The sequence below is a fragment of the Carassius carassius genome, chromosome 22, assembly GCF_963082965.1.
Source record: "Carassius carassius chromosome 22, fCarCar2.1, whole genome shotgun sequence".
Lineage (NCBI taxonomy): Eukaryota > Metazoa > Chordata > Actinopteri > Cypriniformes > Cyprinidae > Carassius > Carassius carassius.
Window position 1 is genome coordinate 10,112,307 of NC_081776.1, and position 21,903 is coordinate 10,134,209.

At 35.7% G+C, this 21,903-nt stretch overlaps 1 protein-coding gene across 6 annotated transcripts in view; it reads right to left on the reverse strand.

The window, feature by feature from the left end:
* Positions 1-21,903, reverse strand: part of LOC132098909 (MICOS complex subunit MIC19-like) — a 63,135-nt gene that overhangs the window by 40,174 nt on the left and 1,058 nt on the right. For 3 of the 6 annotated variants that reach the window (XM_059505184.1, XM_059505183.1, XM_059505185.1), the window contains exons 2-5: positions 21,523-21,784; positions 21,178-21,279; positions 14,901-14,994; positions 5,893-6,064 (exon numbers count right to left, since the gene is read on the reverse strand). In XM_059505184.1, coding sequence (XP_059361167.1) covers positions 5,893-6,064; positions 14,901-14,994; positions 21,178-21,279; positions 21,523-21,784 — 630 coding nt within the window. Of the gene's footprint in view, positions 1-5,892; positions 6,065-14,900; positions 14,995-16,332; positions 16,689-21,177; positions 21,280-21,522; positions 21,785-21,903 lie in introns of those variants that run through there. The other 3 variants (XM_059505186.1, XM_059505187.1, XM_059505188.1) reach the window with 2 other exon arrangements.

Consider the following 21,903-nt stretch of genomic DNA (forward strand, 5'->3'; position numbering starts at 1 on the left):
CCTGGCTCTGGAAGGTCATCGGTGACTAGCCCGGACTCTGGAAGGTCATTGGTGACTAGCCCTGACTCTGGAGGGTCATCGGTAACTAGCCCTGACTCCGGAGGATCAGCGGTGACTAGCCCTGACCCTGGAGGACCAGCGGTGACTAGCCCTGACTCTGGAGGATCAGCGGTGACTAGCCCTGACTCTGGAGAGGTCACTGGCACCTGACTCGACTCTGGAGAGTTCACTGGCACCTGACTCGCCTCTGGAGGGTCAACTGGAACCTGACTTGATTCAAGAGGAACAACTGGAACATGACTCGACTCTGGATGATCAACAGGAGCTAGCCCTAACTCTAGAGGGTCAACAGTAACTAACCCTGACTCTGGAGGGTCCACAAACATCTGACTCGACTCTGGAGGGTCAACTGGAACCTGACTCGACTCGGACTGCCTGGCGAGACGTGAGACGCCTCGGCTTCGGGCACCGCCTCTGGAACGGACTCGGGCACTGCCTCGGGAGCGGTCTCGGGCACAGCATCGGGAGCGGCCTCGGGCACCGCATCGAGAATGGCCTCGGGCACCGCCTCGGCCTCCAGAACAGCAACGGACACTGCCTCGGCATCGGGCACCGCCTCGGCCTCCGAACAGCATCGGGCACCGCCTCGGCCTCCGGAACAGCATCGGGCACCGCCTCGGCCTACGGAACAGCATCGGGCACCGCCTCGGCATCGGGCACAACCCCGGCCTCCAGAACCGCATCGGTCACCGCCTCGGCCTCCGAAACGGCATCGGGCACCGCCTCCGCCTCCGGAACAGCATCGGACACCCTCTCTCTCTCTCTCGTGCTCTTTCTCTCACGCTCTCTCTCTCTCTCTCTCTCTCTCTCTCTCTCTCGCGCGCTCTCTCTGGCCCATACAGTTAATGAATAACGGATCAACTATGACAGCCTACATCGCACATCCTGCGATGTGACTATCGCGGATTCGTACATCGCGATATCGATGCCTAAACGACACATCGTGCAGCCCTATCACAGGCCATAGTGTGACATCCATTAACCAATAGTGTAAACATAGTTTACATCATGGTTTTTTTTTTATTAAGGAAGATAACCTTCATTTGTATGTAGGCCTAGGAAAATTATATATTTACAATACTTAAATATAATAAATATTATGTTATTGCTTTTGTATTAGTTGTTTGAAGAGTAAAAAAAATTGGTCAGTCTTAATGCAAATTTACAATCGGCAAGTCAGTCGGACTAAAAGCAAAAAAAAAAAAAAAAATTTGAGTCGGTCCTAAATTGACAGGGTCGGTCGGGTTACGGCTCATGGCCTCATAGAGCAGCACTGGTCATCTTCATAGTTCACAACCTTTAAAATATAAGCTGTTTCTCTCATAAATTAGGCTCCAGTCATCTCTGAGAAGCAAATCCTGGAAATGTGGTTTTCATTTGGTTTACAAAATCGATTTTAAGAACCCTGTATTGAATATTCACAATATAACTGAAAGAATTATGTTGGCGACAAAATTATGCAACTTTGTGATGATAGCATACACAAATTTCCAATAGACTGCATCATTACATTTGTTGCATCCCCCACTTCAGTAAATACTTTTTTTGATAAATTATAAATTAATTGTAAAAAAAATTAATACTTTCATCAAGGACGCATTAAGTTTCTTTTTTTTCTATTCATCAAAGAATCCTGAACTTCATTTGCATCTTCAGATCCATAGCAGTTTTTATAATAATAATAATAATAATAATAAGAAGAAGAAGAAGAAGAAGAAGAAGAAAAGTTAAAATATACTCTACTGTTTTTAAAAATAAATAAATACTTTTATTCAGCAAGGACACATTCATTTAATCAAAAGTGACAATAAATACATTTTATAACGTTACAAAAAATATATATTTCAAATAATTGCTGTTCTCTTAAACTTTTTAATTGTTTCCACAACAATATTATGTACAGTTATTTTAAATTAAAAACAGTAATATTGTGAAATTTGATGACACTGTACTATCAAAAACACTACAAAAATTCTTAATGATCCCAAACTTTTGAATGGTAGTGTATATGTAAAGTATTTAATTATATTTCAGTGCAAATAGCTGATATAGACAGACATACATCATTTTTATTTATTTATCTTTCTCCACTTCTAAACACAAGTTGCTATTAAAAGGATATGTTAAAATATGTTAAATTGTGTTCCGAAGACGAACAAAGCTTTTACGGGTTTGGAACGACATGAGGGTAAGTGATTAATGACAAAATTGTCATTTTAGAGTGGAGTATCCCTTTAAGATCCAAAAGCAAACCATCAAGATGTTTAGGATCCATCAGAGATCTAAAGACAAAGTCGAGGAGATCCTGCTGTCCAAATGACCTGCCTTTGCTTAGGCCACTCGAACCCAAAAAAGAACACGACTAATACCGTAAGAACCCACTGGCATGTGTAAATGTCCCATGAGTGAGTGTGTACACTGCCTGGCTAATGCATTTGTAAAGCAAACTGCAGAAACCCTGAAGTGTGGCACTGCGGCTCTTACTCGCAGTAAAAGCGCATTTCAAAAGCCTGATTGATGTTTAATGATTGAACGCCTTGCAGTCAGGCAGAAATGTGCTCAGAGGAAGGAGCTAGGACAAAGGACTTAACAAATCATCTTTGAAAGGTCCATCCATTCAAAGTGTGCTGAGAGCAGCAGAACCATGTACTAACCTGGCAAGGACTTTCAAACACTTAATGATGTTTTGTAGGCAATTGAAACTCATTTCAATTTCCAATTACTAACAGGTTGAACATTACTTTGTGATTAAAGAATAACGTATTGATTAACTCAGTATATCTTGTGCACGTATCATATTTATTAAACATTCTCGCTTTGGCGATTATTAATTCAGCAATGAGGTCATTCACATACAAAAATGACTGTCCTACGTACGCATGCTGCTAAGCAAAATGACATTTAGCCATAATGTAGCTTAAAATCAAAAATTGCTGATGTGAAAACAAGTGTGAAGGTCCCTAGAAAGTCCCATTTGTAGTTGAAAATCGGGAGGATTACAATGAAAGTGTGGCTCCAGCCTTTCACAATGAAAACAAATCATTTCAAAGGAGAAAAAAGAAATGAAAAGAAAAGAAAAGAGTTTTATGATAACACTGTCAGAAGAACAGATGATTACATGAGAAAAAGCGGCATCAATCTGGCGATAACCCTTCAAAATTCTATTAAAGAAACTCCACTCAAAGAAGAATTTAAAATTGAGAGGGATAAAATGTGTGTGATGTCCGTGAGGGAAAATTTTCTGTTAAGAGAAAAAGCCAAGAACCTGTCCAACTAATTTTCCTGTGGGCGTGTGTGTGTGTGTGTGTGTGTGTGTGTGTGTGTGTGTGTGTGTGTGTGTGTGTGTGTGTGTGTGTGTGTGTGTTTTTATTTCATACTGAATGGAAAACACACATTTCAAGCCATGTTTAGTTCTCCTCATTGATCCATATTATTTATTTACACCGACAAGTCTATTTCCTCAATGCTTGCAGAGCAGTGAAAAGAGCAAAACATTAGACTCAAATAACTCAAATACTTACAACTCAATTAAAGCATCACACAATATGTTCAACCATCTACTGACCTGAATTGTTAACATTTGAGGCACTTTACAGTTTTACAGATCCTAATAAGACTTGCATAGCCAGACCACAGATAGATTTTGTGTGTATTATACTGTATTTCAATGGGTAGGGATTGAATTAGAATGGATTGTTTCTTTGGGGTGCTGGGATCCATATTTGTGTTTGTTTCAGCTATAGCTGATATGTTTCAAATCTAGATCCTTCAAAGAGCAAATGCTGAAATGAGACCACCACCAACTAATCATGAAAAAAAATTCCTGCACACAAAGCACCCAAGCCGCCCACCCATATTGTTTTTACCCGCCATTCCCATTGACTCTTTCTCTCTCCCTCTCTCTCTCTCTCTCTCTCTCTCACACACACACACACACACACACACACACCTTCCTTCCAGCCATGAATTACAGCACATCTCACCCTCATCCCAAAAATGATTCATTTTTCTATTACAGAGATGACTGTGTGAAATGAGCTATGTAATCAATACCATACGTTTGTAAACAGCTCCAGTTCTCTGGGGAACCTCTTTTTTTACTTTATGCTCAAATAATCTGTGCCCTGTCAAAACCAATGGAGGGGTCCCTCGTCTTACAATGTGATTACAAGGGCAATTTAGCCGCCTGCAAATAAAACTGCCTTACATTGGGATGTGTGCACACTGGTATTCCTTTTGGATTAGCACAGAATGGAAAAAGGTGCATGTCCAACACTCCTTATGTTGTCCTTATGTAGTCATTTTTTATGTGTGAGTTTGATGATGTCTTGATTGGTGTGAGGGAGATAAATAAGTAGAATGAGGCCCAAACGTGATCACCGTCAGTCATGCTCATCCAATCAAACATTCACTCATTAGTCCTTACAGCCAGCCAATCAGACGCTGGCACCTCGCCCCGATCCACTCACAACCCTGCCCAGGTTGAAAAGATGGTGTTCAAAATGAGATGTTTGATATGATTGAACATTCATCTTGACCTCTTCCATAAGTAAATTATCACAGACTTTTCATTTTTGGGTAAAATGGGCTTATGGGTTGCGATTTGAAATAAGACAAAACAAGCACCATTATATTTGTTTCCTCAATAACTGTCATTCTTTTTGATGAAACCGCATTATCATCACCATATGGAAAGCCTGGACATATAAGGGAATTTATACTTATGGAAAAGTCAAGGAAATGAATAAAATCTTTTAAAAAGTCATAGGAATTTTTATAATTAATATTTGTAGAGTATAGTAATATATAGATTTGTAATTATATCACGCTCCAAAAGATTTTCAGGGTAGAATTTCCTGAAAAAGTCCTTTTTCTGAGTGATAAAATCAATCAATTATTAAAAAAATAATAATTCAAGATCAACTCGAAAAGTCCTTTACATTTAATGGTAATAAAAAGTGTAAACACTGAACAATATTCAGTTATTGGAACTTCCGGAATTATTGATTATGTTAAATATTTATTAATAACTTCATTTTATTAAAATATTATAATAATACCAGAAATATCTTGGGAGGCCTTAAAAATCATGTCATCCAAACTATATTGATGTGATGTAACTTTCTAGAGGCTGACTTATTTTCAATGCAGTGTTAAATAAAGCAAACATGCTTAAAAAACACATCAGTCTCAGTGCCAGGATGGGAATCAATGCCTAGCTAAATTTGACTTCCTGTGAGGCAACATTATTTAAAGAGCGGAGGTCTATCCTAAAAGGAAAACTCTAAAGCATTGTTCAGACAGGAAGCAAAAAATGTGATTTTTTTTTGTCATAACTGACTCAAATCTGTTTAGTCTTTTATGGACTGAACAGCAAAAAAAAAAAAAATGTATGAAATTGTCTTCCTGTAGCACAAACAGTATAGCATAGTAGTAGCAAGGTCATGGGTTTGATTCAGAGGAAATGCCTAAATAAATAATAAAATCATAGCTATATATAGCTTGAGTTCAATGCAAGTCACTTTGGATAAAATAAATGCACATGAAATGGAGTCATTTTTTTAAGCATTCATAGAGCTTTCCATTCTTTCTTTCCACTAAGACAGTTACTCTCTTATGTCTCTTGGCAATTAAGTCATCATTATAGCAGCCAATGTAGATGGACCGGATACTGACATCACTGTCTGACCAAAGAGATCAGATTTCATCACTTGTGGTACGGTCCTAAAGATGTGGAAATCCGATTTATGTGCAATGTGAACAAAGTCTAAGTGCTTAGCTGTTTACAACACAGACAGAGTGATGCAGTTCTGCGTTTGGGAATTTACTCACATATATCTGAACTTGCAGTTTTTCATCCTCGGCGGTGACTCTTTCTCTCAATATGGCTTTCTGGATGCTCTTCTCTTTCTCTAATGCAAGGATCCTGCTCACCTCATCCTTAACCTGGGCTTGAGCTTCTGCCTGGGCCTGAACATGAGCCTGGGACTTTTCCTTTTCCAGCCTAAATGTAAAGCAGCACAGAATACAGAAAACTTCAGATCTTTGGTCCACATTTCCGCTATCCAAACAGCTTCTATTTAAAATGAAAATAACATATAAAACATATTAGGAATATTCATTTCTTGTTAATGTTATTTTATTGCTATTGTATTGTTATTTTATTGCTATTGTTATTTCATTTCAAGCAGTGAAACTAATAGCTAACAATAAATTAGGAAATAAAATTAAACAACAATATTGACAACTAAAACAAAGAAAAGACTATGCCAATGATTTAAATTAAGAAAAACCTGAAAGCTCCATTCCATTTTTCCACTTTAATTAGTTAATATTCATATTTAACTTTTTAAACAAGTGAGTGAGTTCAATATCCCATTTGTATGATTAATTTCTCACATAGATTTTTTTTATGTGATAAAGTGATAACTTAAGTTTTAAAAATTCTAAAATTAATTCTAAAATTTTTATATATTTTTTTAATTCTGTGCTAGGCCACACATATCAAATGCTTTGAATCACAGTTTGGGAAGAATGGTTAAAAAAAGAAGTGTACCAACCTCAAAGAAGGGAAAAAAAACTCATACATCAAGTGAGGTTGTGAATATGTTGCCTCATTTGAAGTTGTTTAATAATTCTGGCGTTAATAATTCTTTGATGATTTTGAGATAATCCTGCGGAGCTATTCGGAATTTTGAGCTGGAATGTGGAGAGACTTTAGAAGCTGTCACCCGGTTCTCACAGTTGCCTAGCAACCTCAGCTGCACCATCAACCAGGTTTGCTTTGTAAAGTAAACTCAGGTAAATTCACTACAAACTGTAATCTCTGTGCTGTGGTTTGAATCAAACAGCAGCCATCTAAAAAAACAAGACAAAAAGAAGCCGAAAAGGGCAATAACAGAGGGTATAATTATAATGTTACCGAAACAAACACAAACAAATGTGTGAGATATACAAAGACTCGCTAAGTTCAATAAAAAGTTTGAAATATGCAATCAAACAAAAATACAGAGGGAAAATGATGGGACAACAAAAAAGGAAACGTTTTGTTATTATATCATAATTATTATTATTATATCTATATTTTTTTCAACAAATGGTCATTGCAGGCTGTGAAAGTGCTTAACTTTCAGAAAATGTTGATTGTCACCTATATTTTATTAATGCTATATGGGATATGTAATTTTTCCAATTCTGTTTCCAAAAAGTCTAAACACTGTTTAAAATAAATAAATAAATAAATACACACACGCAAACATACACACACACACACACACACACACACACACACACACACACACACATATATATATATATATATATATATATAATTATATTTTAGCCCTTTAACCTGAATTATTTATAGGTTTGATGAATGCAGCCAATATTATAATAATAAGAAAAAATGAGTAAATTGAATGAGATTATTTACTTGCTTTTCTGCAATGTTGTAAAAAACAGTCTTGAATCCCCAAAGAGTACTGCGCCAGACAGTACAGTACAAAGAGTAATGCGGCAGAAGGCAACAGCAAACTCTGATTTATGATTAATATGTGTGTTTAGCATGCAGAATTTAACTTGCAACCTAACAATAATAAGTAAAGAAAGAAAGAAAAATGAATATTTGGTGGCGTCCCATTGTGTTCCTGTGTTTGTGAATATACACATCATTGGGCATTTTGTTCTCCTGAGAGAAGTGTGAGCGACTCCAGCCATGTCCAGTTTCAGTCTACTGAACTGGACACATATCAGCACAACACATCCATCATTACTTCCCTTTCTGGTATTGTGTGTGTTTACGCCATCTTCCAGGACTAAAAATAGTCCAAAAGCATCAACTGAGCACAACAGTGTCGCTTGGAGGGCAAAAACACGGGCCACTCAAATCCAATTCTGTTCATCTCAAAAAAAAAAAAAAAAATGAATTTGCCGCAATAACAATACCTGTGTGCACCACAGAAAACTGCACTGCAAAATAACACTGGAATTTCCTTCCTAATTGATTAAAGATTAATCATTCTTCCAAAAATGACACCTTGTCACGCCCATCCAAGACCTAGATGAGTGTTTCTTCATCAGAACAGAAGCAGATTTGGAGAAATGTAGACTACATCACTTGCTCACTAATGGATCCTCTTTAGTGAATGGGTGCCATCAGAATGAGAGTCCAAACAGCTGATAAAAACATCACAGTAACCCACAATTAATCCATGTGACTTGACAAATCAATTAGCGTTTTGTGAATTGAAAAGCTGCATTTTTGTAATAAACAAATCCATTATTTTTACCTTCAAATCATTGCTTCCATCTAAAATACGAGTCCTCTATTCATAATATTGCTTTTGCCAGAGAAAAAGTCATCTCGTCTCAATCAGAAGAGATACATGTACAGAGCAAGCACTGCTTTACAAGTGGAAACAATTTAAAAGAGTTTGAAATAAATAAGCTTGTAGGCTTTAATGAAAATGTTATGAAGTCATTATGATTATGGACTCATATTTTAGCAATGGTTTTAAGTTAAAATACTTTAATGAAAGATTTGTTTCTTACAAGCATGCAGATTTTTGCTTCAAAACATTAATTGATGGACAGCAGTTGTTTTATGGATTGTTGTAATGTTTTTTATCAGCTGTTTAGACTCTCATTCTGACGGTACCCATTCAATGCAGAGTTACCATTGGTCAGCAAGTGATGTAATGATACCTTTCTCCAAAATCTGTTCTGATGAAGATACAATCTAATCTACACCTTGGAAGGCATGAGAGAAAGAGTAAACTTTCAGCACATTTTAATTTTTCCAGATGAAATATTCTTTTAATGCAGGTAACTGAGGACCTCTAAAGCACAGAAGACCAGACTATTTCTTTAACAATAACCAGATCATTATTTCATGACAGGAAGAGAATAACACTGACAAAGATTTGTTCGTCACAGCTAATATAAATGAGTTGTTTGGTAAGCCTTTGATTGGTAAGACTTGAAGAAACCATTTTCAAACTCTCAAATACTGAGCAGCTTCAAATGAAAAGGACCATTCACAAGAGACCAGGACCATGAAATCAAATAACGGCAAACCTAAAAATGTTCCTAAATAATTCAAGCTATACCATCGCTATAAATAAGGTCAGCTGGACAGTACATCAACTATCCAGCTAGTCCGGCTATTTAATGTTCCATGAGCAAAACTCTCCGAGTCTAAGCTCAGCACAGGTCTGAATATCAACAGCTGTACAGAGATTGGCCTCTGTATGTAAGGGACCAGTATAATTTACCATTCTTTAAAGCCGCACACTTCTGTACACCTGCGCTAATCTCACTTTCCCTCCGCTATCCCACCATCTGTTGACTCTCCCCTGCAATTTAATTCACAGCTTACTGCAGACGAAACGGATTCTGACACGCCTGTACAACAGTTATAGAATGTTTCCCTCTGCGATAGCAGTTAAAGCAGCCATGCATTATTAATGAGGCAAAATAATGTGCGAGAATGCAGGGTTTGAATATTTCATGGGCCTCCTGCGCCCCCTCCCTGGCTGCTGATCGTGTGGCTGTTCCTTTATGGTTCTCACTTGGTGGTGGGGTGTTCCCCTAGGAAAAGACTTAGAAACCGATGCTTTAATTGTCAAGTAATGAATAAAAGCGAAGCTGCATGGCTGTAGCTTTAATTACATAATTTGTCTTAGCCAGTAGTGGAGATACGGCTGCGGATTCTTATGGATACGGTGCAGGAACTTTTTGTAAAATTACATTTTTTGTAATTAATATTTTCAACAGATATGAAAAGCTCCTCCTCATTCTGAAGTTGGAGGAGAAAAGAGAGCAATAAAATAAAGCAAAGGGTGATTAAGTCACACAGAGACATGGATGAAATGAAAACAAACACACAAGCACTCAGCATGCCTCTGGGGAGAGAGAACATACGCCTGTATTTCATTCAGCTGTGAAATGATAGTGTGCAAGAGCCTCAGGCCAGATCGTGACAATGCGTGAATTTAACATGTGATTCTGTGTCCTCATGCATGCACTAATGCATGCATTCATATGCATATATTAAAGCAATGGTTCTGGCAAAAATTACCATTCTGTTACATCAGGCTCTAAATTCATGCCAGGAGTCTGTTGGCCAGTCTTTTCAATATAATGGAAAGAGGGCTATCAAGCTCCATATTAACTAAAAAGCACTATAAAGGTGGTCTATATGCACTATATTTCAGGTCGTCTCAAGTCATTACAATAGCTTTACGTGAGGAACAGACAGAAATTCACTAATAAAATGTTCACTTATAATCTTGATATTTACCCTTGCTTCCCTTTAGTGTGTTTATGAGATCTGACGTGTTAATGAATCAGTCTTTTAAGGATTGATCAAATCAAATCAAACTGATCAGGTTCTAAAGTTTACCTCTCAACAGATAGCAGCTCCCTGGAATTGAGATGGACTATATTTGTGATACTTTTAAGTTGCTTTTGTGTCCTTTATGAAGCTTGACAATTTCAGACTATGTTCACTTTCATAAAAAAATAATAATAATAAAATAAAAATTATATATATATATATATATATATATATATATATATATATATATATATATATATATATATATATATAAAATAACTTAACTATGCATTTAACTGCTGTATATATAAATGTACATGATTACAAAAGACAGAATAAATGAAATAATTAAAAAAATATATACAAACTAACAAATAAATACAAATTTACCAATCCCCAGTTAACTAACTAAATAATGTAGTTAAATAAATAAAAAGCTGAATATACAGACAAATTAATTAATAGCTAAATATATAAATAGCTAAAAATGACAACACATAAATATCTAAATGAATAAATGTCTAAATGAAAAAAATACATGGGTTCGTGCCCTAAGATGCCTCTTCTCTCTGTCTATGTCCCTGAGGACTGTGTTATCCTCAGCGTGGATGAGAGCAGGTCTTTCTGCTGATGCAGCACCACGCAGGTCAGCCAAGCCCAGTCTGTGCTTTTGATCTGCAGAACGGTTCTGCTCCAGTGCCTGCCGCAAATCTCTCGTCAGAAAAGCCCTCAAAGGAGCTTTTTCTGCAGTGTTTCTTCACACATAAACATACACTTTTGAAACGAATAGATCAAATTGAAATCATCTAGATTTATTCATTTTTAAGATTAGAAAAATTAATACAGAAAAAAACCCTCTCAGGGAAGTTTAATTCTCTACATTCATCCCCTTTAAAGCACCGCTGCTACAGCTATACACACACAGACGAGTGCATTTGACTGTTGAGTCACGACTCACACTGTTTTTCTAAGCAATTTTCTAAGCATCCAGCACTCTAAGCATTGAATTTTTTAAGACATTCAAATTAAGAAATAGTTTAACTTTTAAAACCACAGTTCGAGACTCCTGCGTTCTTTTCCACTCCATTGCACTCCATCTGCAGCAGCAGTTGTTCAGGCAACCCGCCCACTAAAAAATTTCGAAAATATGTAGTTTTCTGATCCCTAACCTCTTGTGTTTAGCATATATTCACACTCAATCAACAAATGGTCCCACAAAACAAAATACATTTAATATCATGAAGCACACTTAACAATATACAACAGATACTGTCTGGTGAATGTGCTCTTCCATTGGTTAGATTGATAAGTTTAAGTAGATGGATACTGATTACACTGAGGTGTGTAAGCATGTTTATAAGTTTTGTCATAAATAGCACCATCTTGTAAGACCAACACTGTGGTATTGCAAGATTAATGGTGACATAATGGCATTAGACCCTACCCTATCCAAAGCTAGACCGACACACACCCAAAGAACACACACACTATAAAGATATAAAGTAGAAAGGCATGTGAATGAAGTGAATAGGAATGTGTGCTTTACATATAATACAATTAAATGTGTCTTCAATGAACCGCCCACCGCCCTAAAGCCAGTTAGATTAAAGGTCACTGCTAAATTAAGTTGGCAGGGTCTGATAAATCTACCAGCAGATTAATCTCTAAAATGATGTTCCTTTAAATGGCATTTGAGCATCATACATTGATAAAGCAACAAGTGGTAATACTACAGTAAATAAATAAATAATAATAAAAAAAAATTTAAATCAGTACTGAAAACCAGGAATTTTGCAGAAAAAAATAAATAATTTAATTTAATAATAAAAAATTTTTTTTTAAATAAATAAAAATGTAAATTAAATAAGTAAATAAACAATGAAACAAAATAGAACAAAAGCAATTATATAAAATAGTAAAGAAACAAAAATGTTAATACATTAATATTTTTAAAACAAAACAAATCATAACAAAACAGCAAAACAAAACAACACAAAATAAAGCAAAACAATGCAAAATAAAAATAAAAATAAAGATTAGTTATATAACTGTTCATCTGATTGAATTGGGAAAGAGAAAAATACATTGAGAAAAACTTTCAAACAACGGTCCACCTGAAGGTGAGGTTGGAGATTGCCACTATAAGGTCTTCAAACCCAAAGCCAGAGGCTAATATCATTCAATTCAATCTTGCATTCTCGTAAGGGCATGTTTAAAACACAACATATTCTAGGAGAGACAGAAAAAGGAATGAAAGAAGAAATGGGAGTTGGAGAAAGCTAAATGGAAGACAACATTAAGGACAATATTGATTCTGTTTTTCCAAGCATGACATCATGGTCAATAAAGCCCCTACTCTCCCTTAATGGTGTTGGGAATGGGGAATGGGGAATGGGGAATGGGCGATGGGATGGAGCACTATGCCTCAGTTGCTGCAACAGCAATGCTGTAAAACATCACACCCTGCCCTTAAATTTACTTTTATAGCTGACAGAAAATAAACTTCCTGTCAATAGCAATTTCTGCAGGTCAGAGTGTTGGCCTTGTTGAGAATAACAGTATAAGAGGTACCCGGGTTGACAAGGATGCAAGACTCAACACTGGCACATCCACCACAAACTTTAGGTGAATAAAAAGGAGTGAGTACTTAAAGAAGCTGCACTTTATAGGAGTAAAGTGTGTTGGTTCAACTAAAAGGTTTGGAAAATGATGACCGTACATGGTGCAGAGATATTAAATGCCAAATGAACGTCTCGGTACAGCCACCTACTTGCAGACAGAGAACAGGACAAAAATGGAAAGACTAAGCCCTCACCGGTGGAAGCTAATAGATCATCACATATGAAGAAATTAACTGCACCCTGACTCCCACTCCCTCGCTTTCATGCATGATTAATTGCTTTCACAAAAAAGAGAAAGAAATAGGGGAAAAAGTAAGTGTGATGTGCTCAGGAAAAGAGGAAAATAGATTGAGACAAAGCACAGACAGGTCTGTATCCCAGTTTGACTGTTGATGAAACAAAATTCTGATTAAGGCACACAGTCTTGTACTTGGTCTTCTACTGAATTAAACAAGAGTTTGTAGCTCATAAACTTGCCAAGCCTTGGCAAAAGTTTCCACACAAAAAGACCTCGGGCCCTATTTTAACAATCTAAACGCAAAGTGTAAAACGCATGGCGGAGGTGCACATAAGGCTTGTCCAAATCCACTCTTGCTATTTTAACGACGGAAAAACGGTCCGTGTGCCGGGACACATTTCTGGAATGGGTTGTCCCTATTTTCTTAATAAGTAATGAGCGTAATGTTCAATAAACCAATCAGAGTGTCATCTACCGTTCCCTTTAAGAGCGAGATGTGCTCGCGCCATGGCGGGTCGCTATTTACATTGCGGAATTTGTGGGCGGAAAAGTTGAATGCTTCTCAAGAGAAGAAACCGATCTGCTCGAAGTTAAAGCATGCGAGCAGATCATCTACGGGACAAACATGAATCCATCAAAGCTTCCCGAGGTGAAGGCGGCATGGGATGAATTAGAATTTTATTCATCATTATAAGCAGTAATAGGCTGAATTGCAAAAAGGTAGCCTAACGACGTGGCGCTGGACACGAAAATTCGAACGGCGCCGGACTGAAACTAGCAAACACACTTGTGCTGTGCAAGCGTTGCATTGCGCCGGGTGTATGATAGGGCCTCTCATGTTAAGCCACAGGAGATAACATGCTGTGATGTACAGTATGTAGATATGTATGTAGATGAATGTAGATATTCAAGTGACTCAGATATTGATTTCATGTATTGTTGTTTTTGTTCTTTTTAATGTCAGAAACACTCTTTTGTTACAAGACGAGTTGAGTCTTTCATAGTACAGTCTAAACAGAAGAATACAAGGTTTTACTTGAATAAAAATATCATTTTTTTCTTTTTCCTTTTTAATATTTAACATTATGTATAGGTTTAAGCTAATATTTATGTAAATTTACATACCATGATAATTTTTTATGGGTTTTCACCTGTCCACAAAGTTTTAAAATAATAATAAATATATTTGTTATAATTTATAATTGTATTTTATTTTTTATCTTTCATTAAAGACCAAATCTACACCGACAAATTCAACGGATCAAACTGTCTGACACCAGGTTTAACAAAAGATCTAAAAGGCAGCCATTTTCAATACTCAACAAGAATTATGCCATGTATACTTTCAAAACCTGTAGATGACCCTTATTTAAATATTACATAATCAATATGTGAACACCTAGACATTAATTGAGTCAAATGAATTGAAAAAAAGTGTCCATTTTCAAATAATTTTCCAAACACTCATCTTCAATTTTTCGCTCCATGGGCTGAGATTTTTCTGACTACTTAAGCATTGTGTGTGGGCTAATTCTCCAAACAGTGACATGTGTGATTTCTAAGGACACCAATTCCAGACAGGTAGAGCTGATCTAAAAGGTATAACGTATGTAAGAACAGTGTAAACGTGTGCATGGATAGTCACCAATGGTTGAGTTCCTCTCGTGACTTTCTCCTCTCTTCCTCCAGGCCTTTCTGCAGCTCTTCAGCGATCTTTCTTCTCAGTTCAGACTCATCCGCTTAACAAAAGACAAAACACACACATTAGATGCTAGCTACCGGTTATACACCAGATGGTTATTCCAGATTGTTTGATTTTGTTGTAGCATTTCATAGGAAGTCCTAGAAAGGCAATCTACCGTGGGTAACAAAGTTTAATGTTTTATTGTACACTTGAAGTTTCTTTGCACTTTATGCACCGACTATGACAATGTTCATCACTTTCAAACACACACTTCAATAATACACTTTTCACAACTTAATGTTGATATCAACACCGACACAGTCAAACGTGTCAGTGTGTGTCCTGTTCTTTATCTGGATGCCTAATTGTCTGTGAAAGCAGAGCAGAGATAAAAAAACAAACTCCTAGCAAACTCCTGGAGCTAATGCATTACAGAAATCCAAGTGTTGCAGATAGAGATACAGGTTTATAATATGTTCAAACAACCAACATTTAGTCTAAAAAATAAGCATAAATTAATAAAAGAGCAAAAGCATGTTCAAGTCAAATCTGGTCACAAATCCAAGTTGAGTCTTTCATGCAAACTCTCTAAAAGGAAATATAAGATGTTTTACTTAAATCAAAAAGATCATTTCATCTTTAACATCTTGCATTTCTGAAATAAATAATTTATTAATTATCCACTAACTTGGCAAGGGCCGGATCATTTAGCTAAAAAAACAACAACAAAAAAAAACAACAAATTATAATAATTAACTTTTCAGCTAACTTCTTCCTGTAAACAGCACAATTCTCTTTCCCCACTTTAAATAAATGAGTATTGTAATTATTGTAATCATGATTTATTATGCAACATATTGAAAAAAATATTTATTCTTGGAGATCAGTGATGTTCAAAAGCCTCTAACACAGAGTCAAAGCAAAACAAACAACAAGCACTGAACAAAATAAAACAAAACAACAACAACAAAAAACAACACAAAAAACAAAACAAAAAAGAAACTATAACAAAAAGACACTAAAACACAAAACTACACTAAACAAGTCCAGGTTGAATCTCAAGGCAAGTCCTTTTAAATTCAATTCATGCCTCAAGACATTAGTTCAAATGATTTGTCATCTCAGGTACCCTACACTGGAGCAGGTATAGAGGTTTTAGCTGAAAACATTGTTAAGGATTCTTATATGTATTTATACTTAACATATGAAAGGAAGCCGCGGTAGCTGCCAGTAGTTTAAAGTAATGTTTTATAAACCAACAGGAGGAACAGTCAGTATGGGTGCCATATGGTTTGATTGCATAACAATGTTCATTTCAGAAACAATTTGAGACTGTAAAGCCGAGAGAGGGAACCTGTTGGGAGAGAAACACTAAGTTATCACTTACACCAACCTTCTTCAAGAATAATGAGAAATCCTCCTGTTGCCGTGACAATGGTGAAGGGGAAACCAAAATTAATTGTGGAAACTGGCACGCCATTTATCAAACAGCAGGATAGCGTAATAGATAAAAGCACACAGGTGCTGTCTAAACTGCAAACCCACCAGATACCATCAAATGAAAGATATGATGTGATAACAGACATCCTTTATGGGTACAACTAAAACAGGGTGATATTATTTAAATAAGTTACCGTTTTCCTTCCACAACTGAACTATTGGCCCGCGCTCCTTCCACAACACAAAGGATCATTAAAGCGTACACAAAAGCTTCATCTTTACTTGCAAACCAAGTCCTCCACACAGTTTAAAACACAGATGCAGAAAATTGCCAGGATGCTGGTGTAGACAGAGAATTTGTCAAAACCATACAATTTGCAAACTTGTTTGTGAAAAAAATAAATAAAAACATAAAAAAAAAGAAGACTTACTGTACAAGGACACCTAGTAATTATGCAATTTAATAATGTATTTATTTGTATATTTTTATAGTGCAATGGACTGGGGACACAATTAACAATTAGTATATAATTGTTATATGTTAATAATAATAGTATTAGTATTATTACATAATATATATTTATTAATACAAATATATAATTCTAAATGTTTACTTTTATATGTGTGTGTGTGTACAAGTGCGGGAATATATACACAAATATATATATATACATATATATATTATATATATGTATATACATACATATATATTATTTATTTATTTTTAACAGAATAAAATATATAGTCTTTACACACTTGTTCTTTTTTTTCTTTACAAGTCTAACGACTTATCTTCAGTGTCACTCATACATTCACACTCTAGGATCCCATAATTCATTAATATAAACTGGGCTTTAATATTTAAAAAGAACCAAGAAAGGATTTCTGTGGATTCATATCGTGTCTCTTCAGGGGGTTTTTGCAGGAGGTCGCCGAGAACTCCTGAACAGCATTACCTGTCTGGATACCCGTGTCAATCCTGAGTGAGAAGAGTAATGCTTAAAGATGACAAACTCATCATCTTTAGATATTTCTCTCTCTTTTACTCCCTCCTGCATTCTATATATATCTTAAAAAGTAGCTTCTGGGCAGTCGGGAGAGAGATAACAGACAGAGACAAATTGCGTGTCTCATAAGACGTTTCATTAATCTCCAGACATGAGAAGAGGAGGAGGAGGCAGGGCTAATCGCAACTATTACCCATTCCTCACGATCCAACTTAAACAAGTCATCTTTCCACACACATAAAGAGACTCCTGGGAATTTCAAACAAGGTGATCTTCCTTGTCCTCAGCCTCCACTTCCGTCCTCACGGATCTCATGGAAGTTTTCAAGAAACAACATGCAAATTGGGCTAAAAGATCATTTCATTACGGTGCATAAAATGCAGAGAGAGCTTCCCTCTTTTTTGCTCTGAACTTGGTGGCGATCTTCAAGGAGATACTTAATATGTAACGGCAAGAAAAGTGTGTTTATATATGGCTGAGACAAAGAAGGATTAATGTGCAGGTAATTAGAGTGGAATGGAAAACGGTGTGTGAATATTCATAGAACGTGTAGGTGGATCAACCCTGGCAACTGCCTGCCTAATCAACCAAGACTCTGCCGTGATTTAGGGATGGACTCGATCACCCACAGCATCTCTTAATACCTCCACTCGTGGGTGCACATAATCAATGTCCCTCATTAGGATCACAGCCTTTGACCTCAGAAGATGAGCTGAGCCTCTTAAGGCAAGAAGAGCTGTGACAAAGAGACAAAATTTCAGGAGTAAGATCAGAAAATGTCATAGCATTAAGTTAAGTTGAGGCTTAAAGTTTCTATATGCTCATTTTTATTAGCTACAAAGTTTAAGCAGGCATTGTTTGGTAATCGCTCACCACTTTTCATTTCACCAAAGAAAGGCAGTCAAAGGACACGAAGGTAAATAAATTATGACAATTTTCATTTTTGGGGAAACTACTCTGGCCTACAAACTTTGGCCTATATTACTAACTATACTATTATTAATACTATTACATTCAGCAAGTGAAAACTGAAAGAAAAGGCCATTAATATTCTTTATAAATAAATCATATTTACACTGCTAATGATTACAAATAATACAAAATAAATTATGAACATTTGCTAAATTAAACATTTATAAACAAATATAAATTACACACATACACACACACTCTTTATACACTAAATTCGTTTTTATAGTTCAGTTTGAACTTTAATAATTTTGTTATATATATTTTAGATTTCTATTCAGCTTTATTTCAGTTTTAATAATTGAAGTATTTTAACTTAAGTGTATTTTCAGTTGTTGGCCAATACAACATTTCTATCTTTTGTTTAACTTTTTGCTTTTTATCTTTTTTTATGTTTTATTTATTTTATTTTACAAATATAACAGATTTTATATTTTATCTCAATTACCAAAATAAATAAAAAATTCATACCAAAAAACTCTTACTATATATCCATTATGTCTTTTATCTTTGAGCACTACAAGGACAGGACCTGGGTTCCTAATTGATATTTCAGGTATAATCGTTCAAATTTCCGATTGAAAGATCTATGAACAAAGACTTACTTTTAATGAGAAGCAAAGCGGTTGTAAATGTGATCAGCTCAACACACTTCTGGGAGGAGATGCTGTTCCAGGTACCTTGGAAGCTGAACTGGCTTAAGTGGAGCTCCTAATTAAGGCATTGATTCATTAACTCTATTACAAGTTAGAATTAATCGTTTCATTAGCACTCAGGCACAAGCTATGAATCATAATATGGATGGATCCAGGCCCACTTACTAACATCAAGAGGACTGAACTTAAAGGATGAAAAATAAAATATTAGCCAATTTGTTAATTTATAAAAATCCATACAGTAGTAATTAAAATAAATCTCAACCAAACGGGAATCAGCAGGTGAGCATTTCTGATTGATGTGCTTTTTTTTTGTATGAAAAAAAAAATCGAATAAAATAATCTAATCCTATATATATATATATATATATATATATATATATATATATATATATATATATATATATATATATATATATATATATATATATATATATATATATATATATATATATATATACACACACACACACACACAGTACAGACCAAAAGTTTGGAAACATTACTATTTATTTATTTAATGTTTTTGAAAGAAGTTTCTTCTGCTCATCAAGCCTGCATTTATTTGATCAAAAATACGGGAAAAAAATGTAAAATTGTGATATATTATTACAATTTAAAATAATTTGTTTTTAAATTTATTATACTTTAAATTATCATTTATTTCTGTGATGCAAAGCTGAATTTTTAGGATCATTATCACATGATCCTTTAGAAATCATTCTTATATGATGATTCATTATCAAAGTTGGAAACAGTTCTGCTGCTTAATATTTTTTCAGAACATGTGATACTTTTTTAGGATACTTTGATGAATAAAAAGTAAAAAAAAAAAAAGAAGCTATGTTTTTAAAATATTAATATTTTGTAATAACAATATACACTACTGGTCAGTAATTTGGGGTCAGTAATTTTTTTTCTTTCTTTTTTTAAAAATAAAATCAATACTTTTATTCAGCAAGGATGTGTTAAATTGATAAAAAGTGACAGTAAAGAAAATATATTATTAGAATATATATTATTCGATTTTTTTTATTATTTTGAATAAATGCAGTTCTTTTTAACCTTTTATTCATCAAATATATTAGACAGAAGAACTGTTTCCAACACTCATAATAAATCAGAATATTAGAATGATTTCTAAATGATCATGTGATAGACCGGATGTTACATGTGACACTGAAGGCTGGGGTAATGATGCTGAGAATTCAGCTTTGTATCACAGGAATAAATTATTTTTTTTAAATTATATTCAAATAGAAAACTATTATTTTAAGTTGTAATAATATTTCACAATATTACTGTATATATATGTATATATATATTTTAAAGTGGTTTATACGAATTAGATTGTTTATCAGCAGCTTCACAATAGTTTCAAATTCAAACTGCTGTAAAGCAGCTGTATAAAGTCAATAGTTTCATTATACAGCTCAAGTCAGTTCAGTATTGATTCGGTTCAGTTACATAACTGTGTTAAATTCATCAGTTGTACATGCATATTTTATATAGTGTATATCTGCATATGCATGCATGTGTGAGTGCTGTGACAACCTCCTGTGCACTCCACTGCACTCTGAACAAGCAAAAGACACACGAGAGTGGTGTTTTACATTTTTCACATCTGTGTGTTATCATATTTTATGTTTGTGTGTACAGTTCCTACGCAAAAATCAAATTTTTTGAAGAGTTCAAATAGTTTTGAATTAAGTGTTTGCATGTTGTCTGTGTGTTTTGCGGTTTCGTGTGTAGAGGTTTGAGAAATGGCACCATGAGCATAAAAAAAAAAAAACATAATTCTATAGTTTTTTTATGATTCCGTGCAACAACAATTATTTTTATAGTACTATGTTATAGGCTAGAACACTTTAGTCGGGGAAATTGCTGTTGCTCCACTCCACCCACGTACTCTGATGTGTTTAAGAGAAGTTTGAATTCCATAGAATTACCCAGAATGACTTGATGTGTAATATTTCACATTCAGAGTGCTAACAAGATGCAATTCACCGAGGAGTACCATTAACGCTCATGAATGACAGGCACTGAAGTGCACCGTGCAATACGTGTGAAATACCGTAAACTGTAATTCCTTCACATTTTCAAAAGCAGACCACAGGAAAGCATGTGTGTGTGTGTCTGCATTACATTACAGAACAATCGACTCACCGGTAAGAGGTGGTGGTGGTGAAGAAGCCACAGGTTTTTCTATAGACAGACGAGGGTGTGGGATTGTTTCAGCAGCGGAAGCGACAGGAGCAACAAGTTCAGCTGTGGTTATTTCTACAGGTGGAGCAGAGATGGATTCAGAAGCAGTTTTAGTGATAAGATGGGTAGAAATGGATTCTACCGGGGGAGGTGGAGGTGAGAAAAGCTCAAAAGCAAGAGGGGAGGCAACAGAATCAGCAAGGGGAGAAGTGCTGGGTTTCGAAGAGGGAGGTGAGGCAATTATTTCCAAGGGTGGAGATGCTGTTGTGAGCTCAGATGCGGCAGCAGGTGGAGCAATGGACTCACCTGCAGGGGCTGATACAGCACCCACTGATTCAGCTGGTGCTGTGGCTACAGGAGGAGGCGCTGCTGGAGCTGGAGGAGGAGGTGCAGGAGTGGTCACTCGCTCTGGCAAGGAAGGAGGTGGAAGGGAAGTGACAGGTGGAGGAGATATTGGCACCAGTGCTGGCAGAGGATCAACCACGGGAGGAGAAGCAGGATGGGTTGTGGTGGGGGGCCGTGGTGGGTCTGAGGGTTCCCTCATGCGGTTGATGACCTTCTCCGAGAGCTGAAGAACAAAAATGGAGAAAACAAATGACAGTCTTATGACTTTTCTACTCTAGTTTAATAAAAAAAAACTATTTAAATGATGATCGATGTAAATTTGAAATGGACATTCTTCTTGAC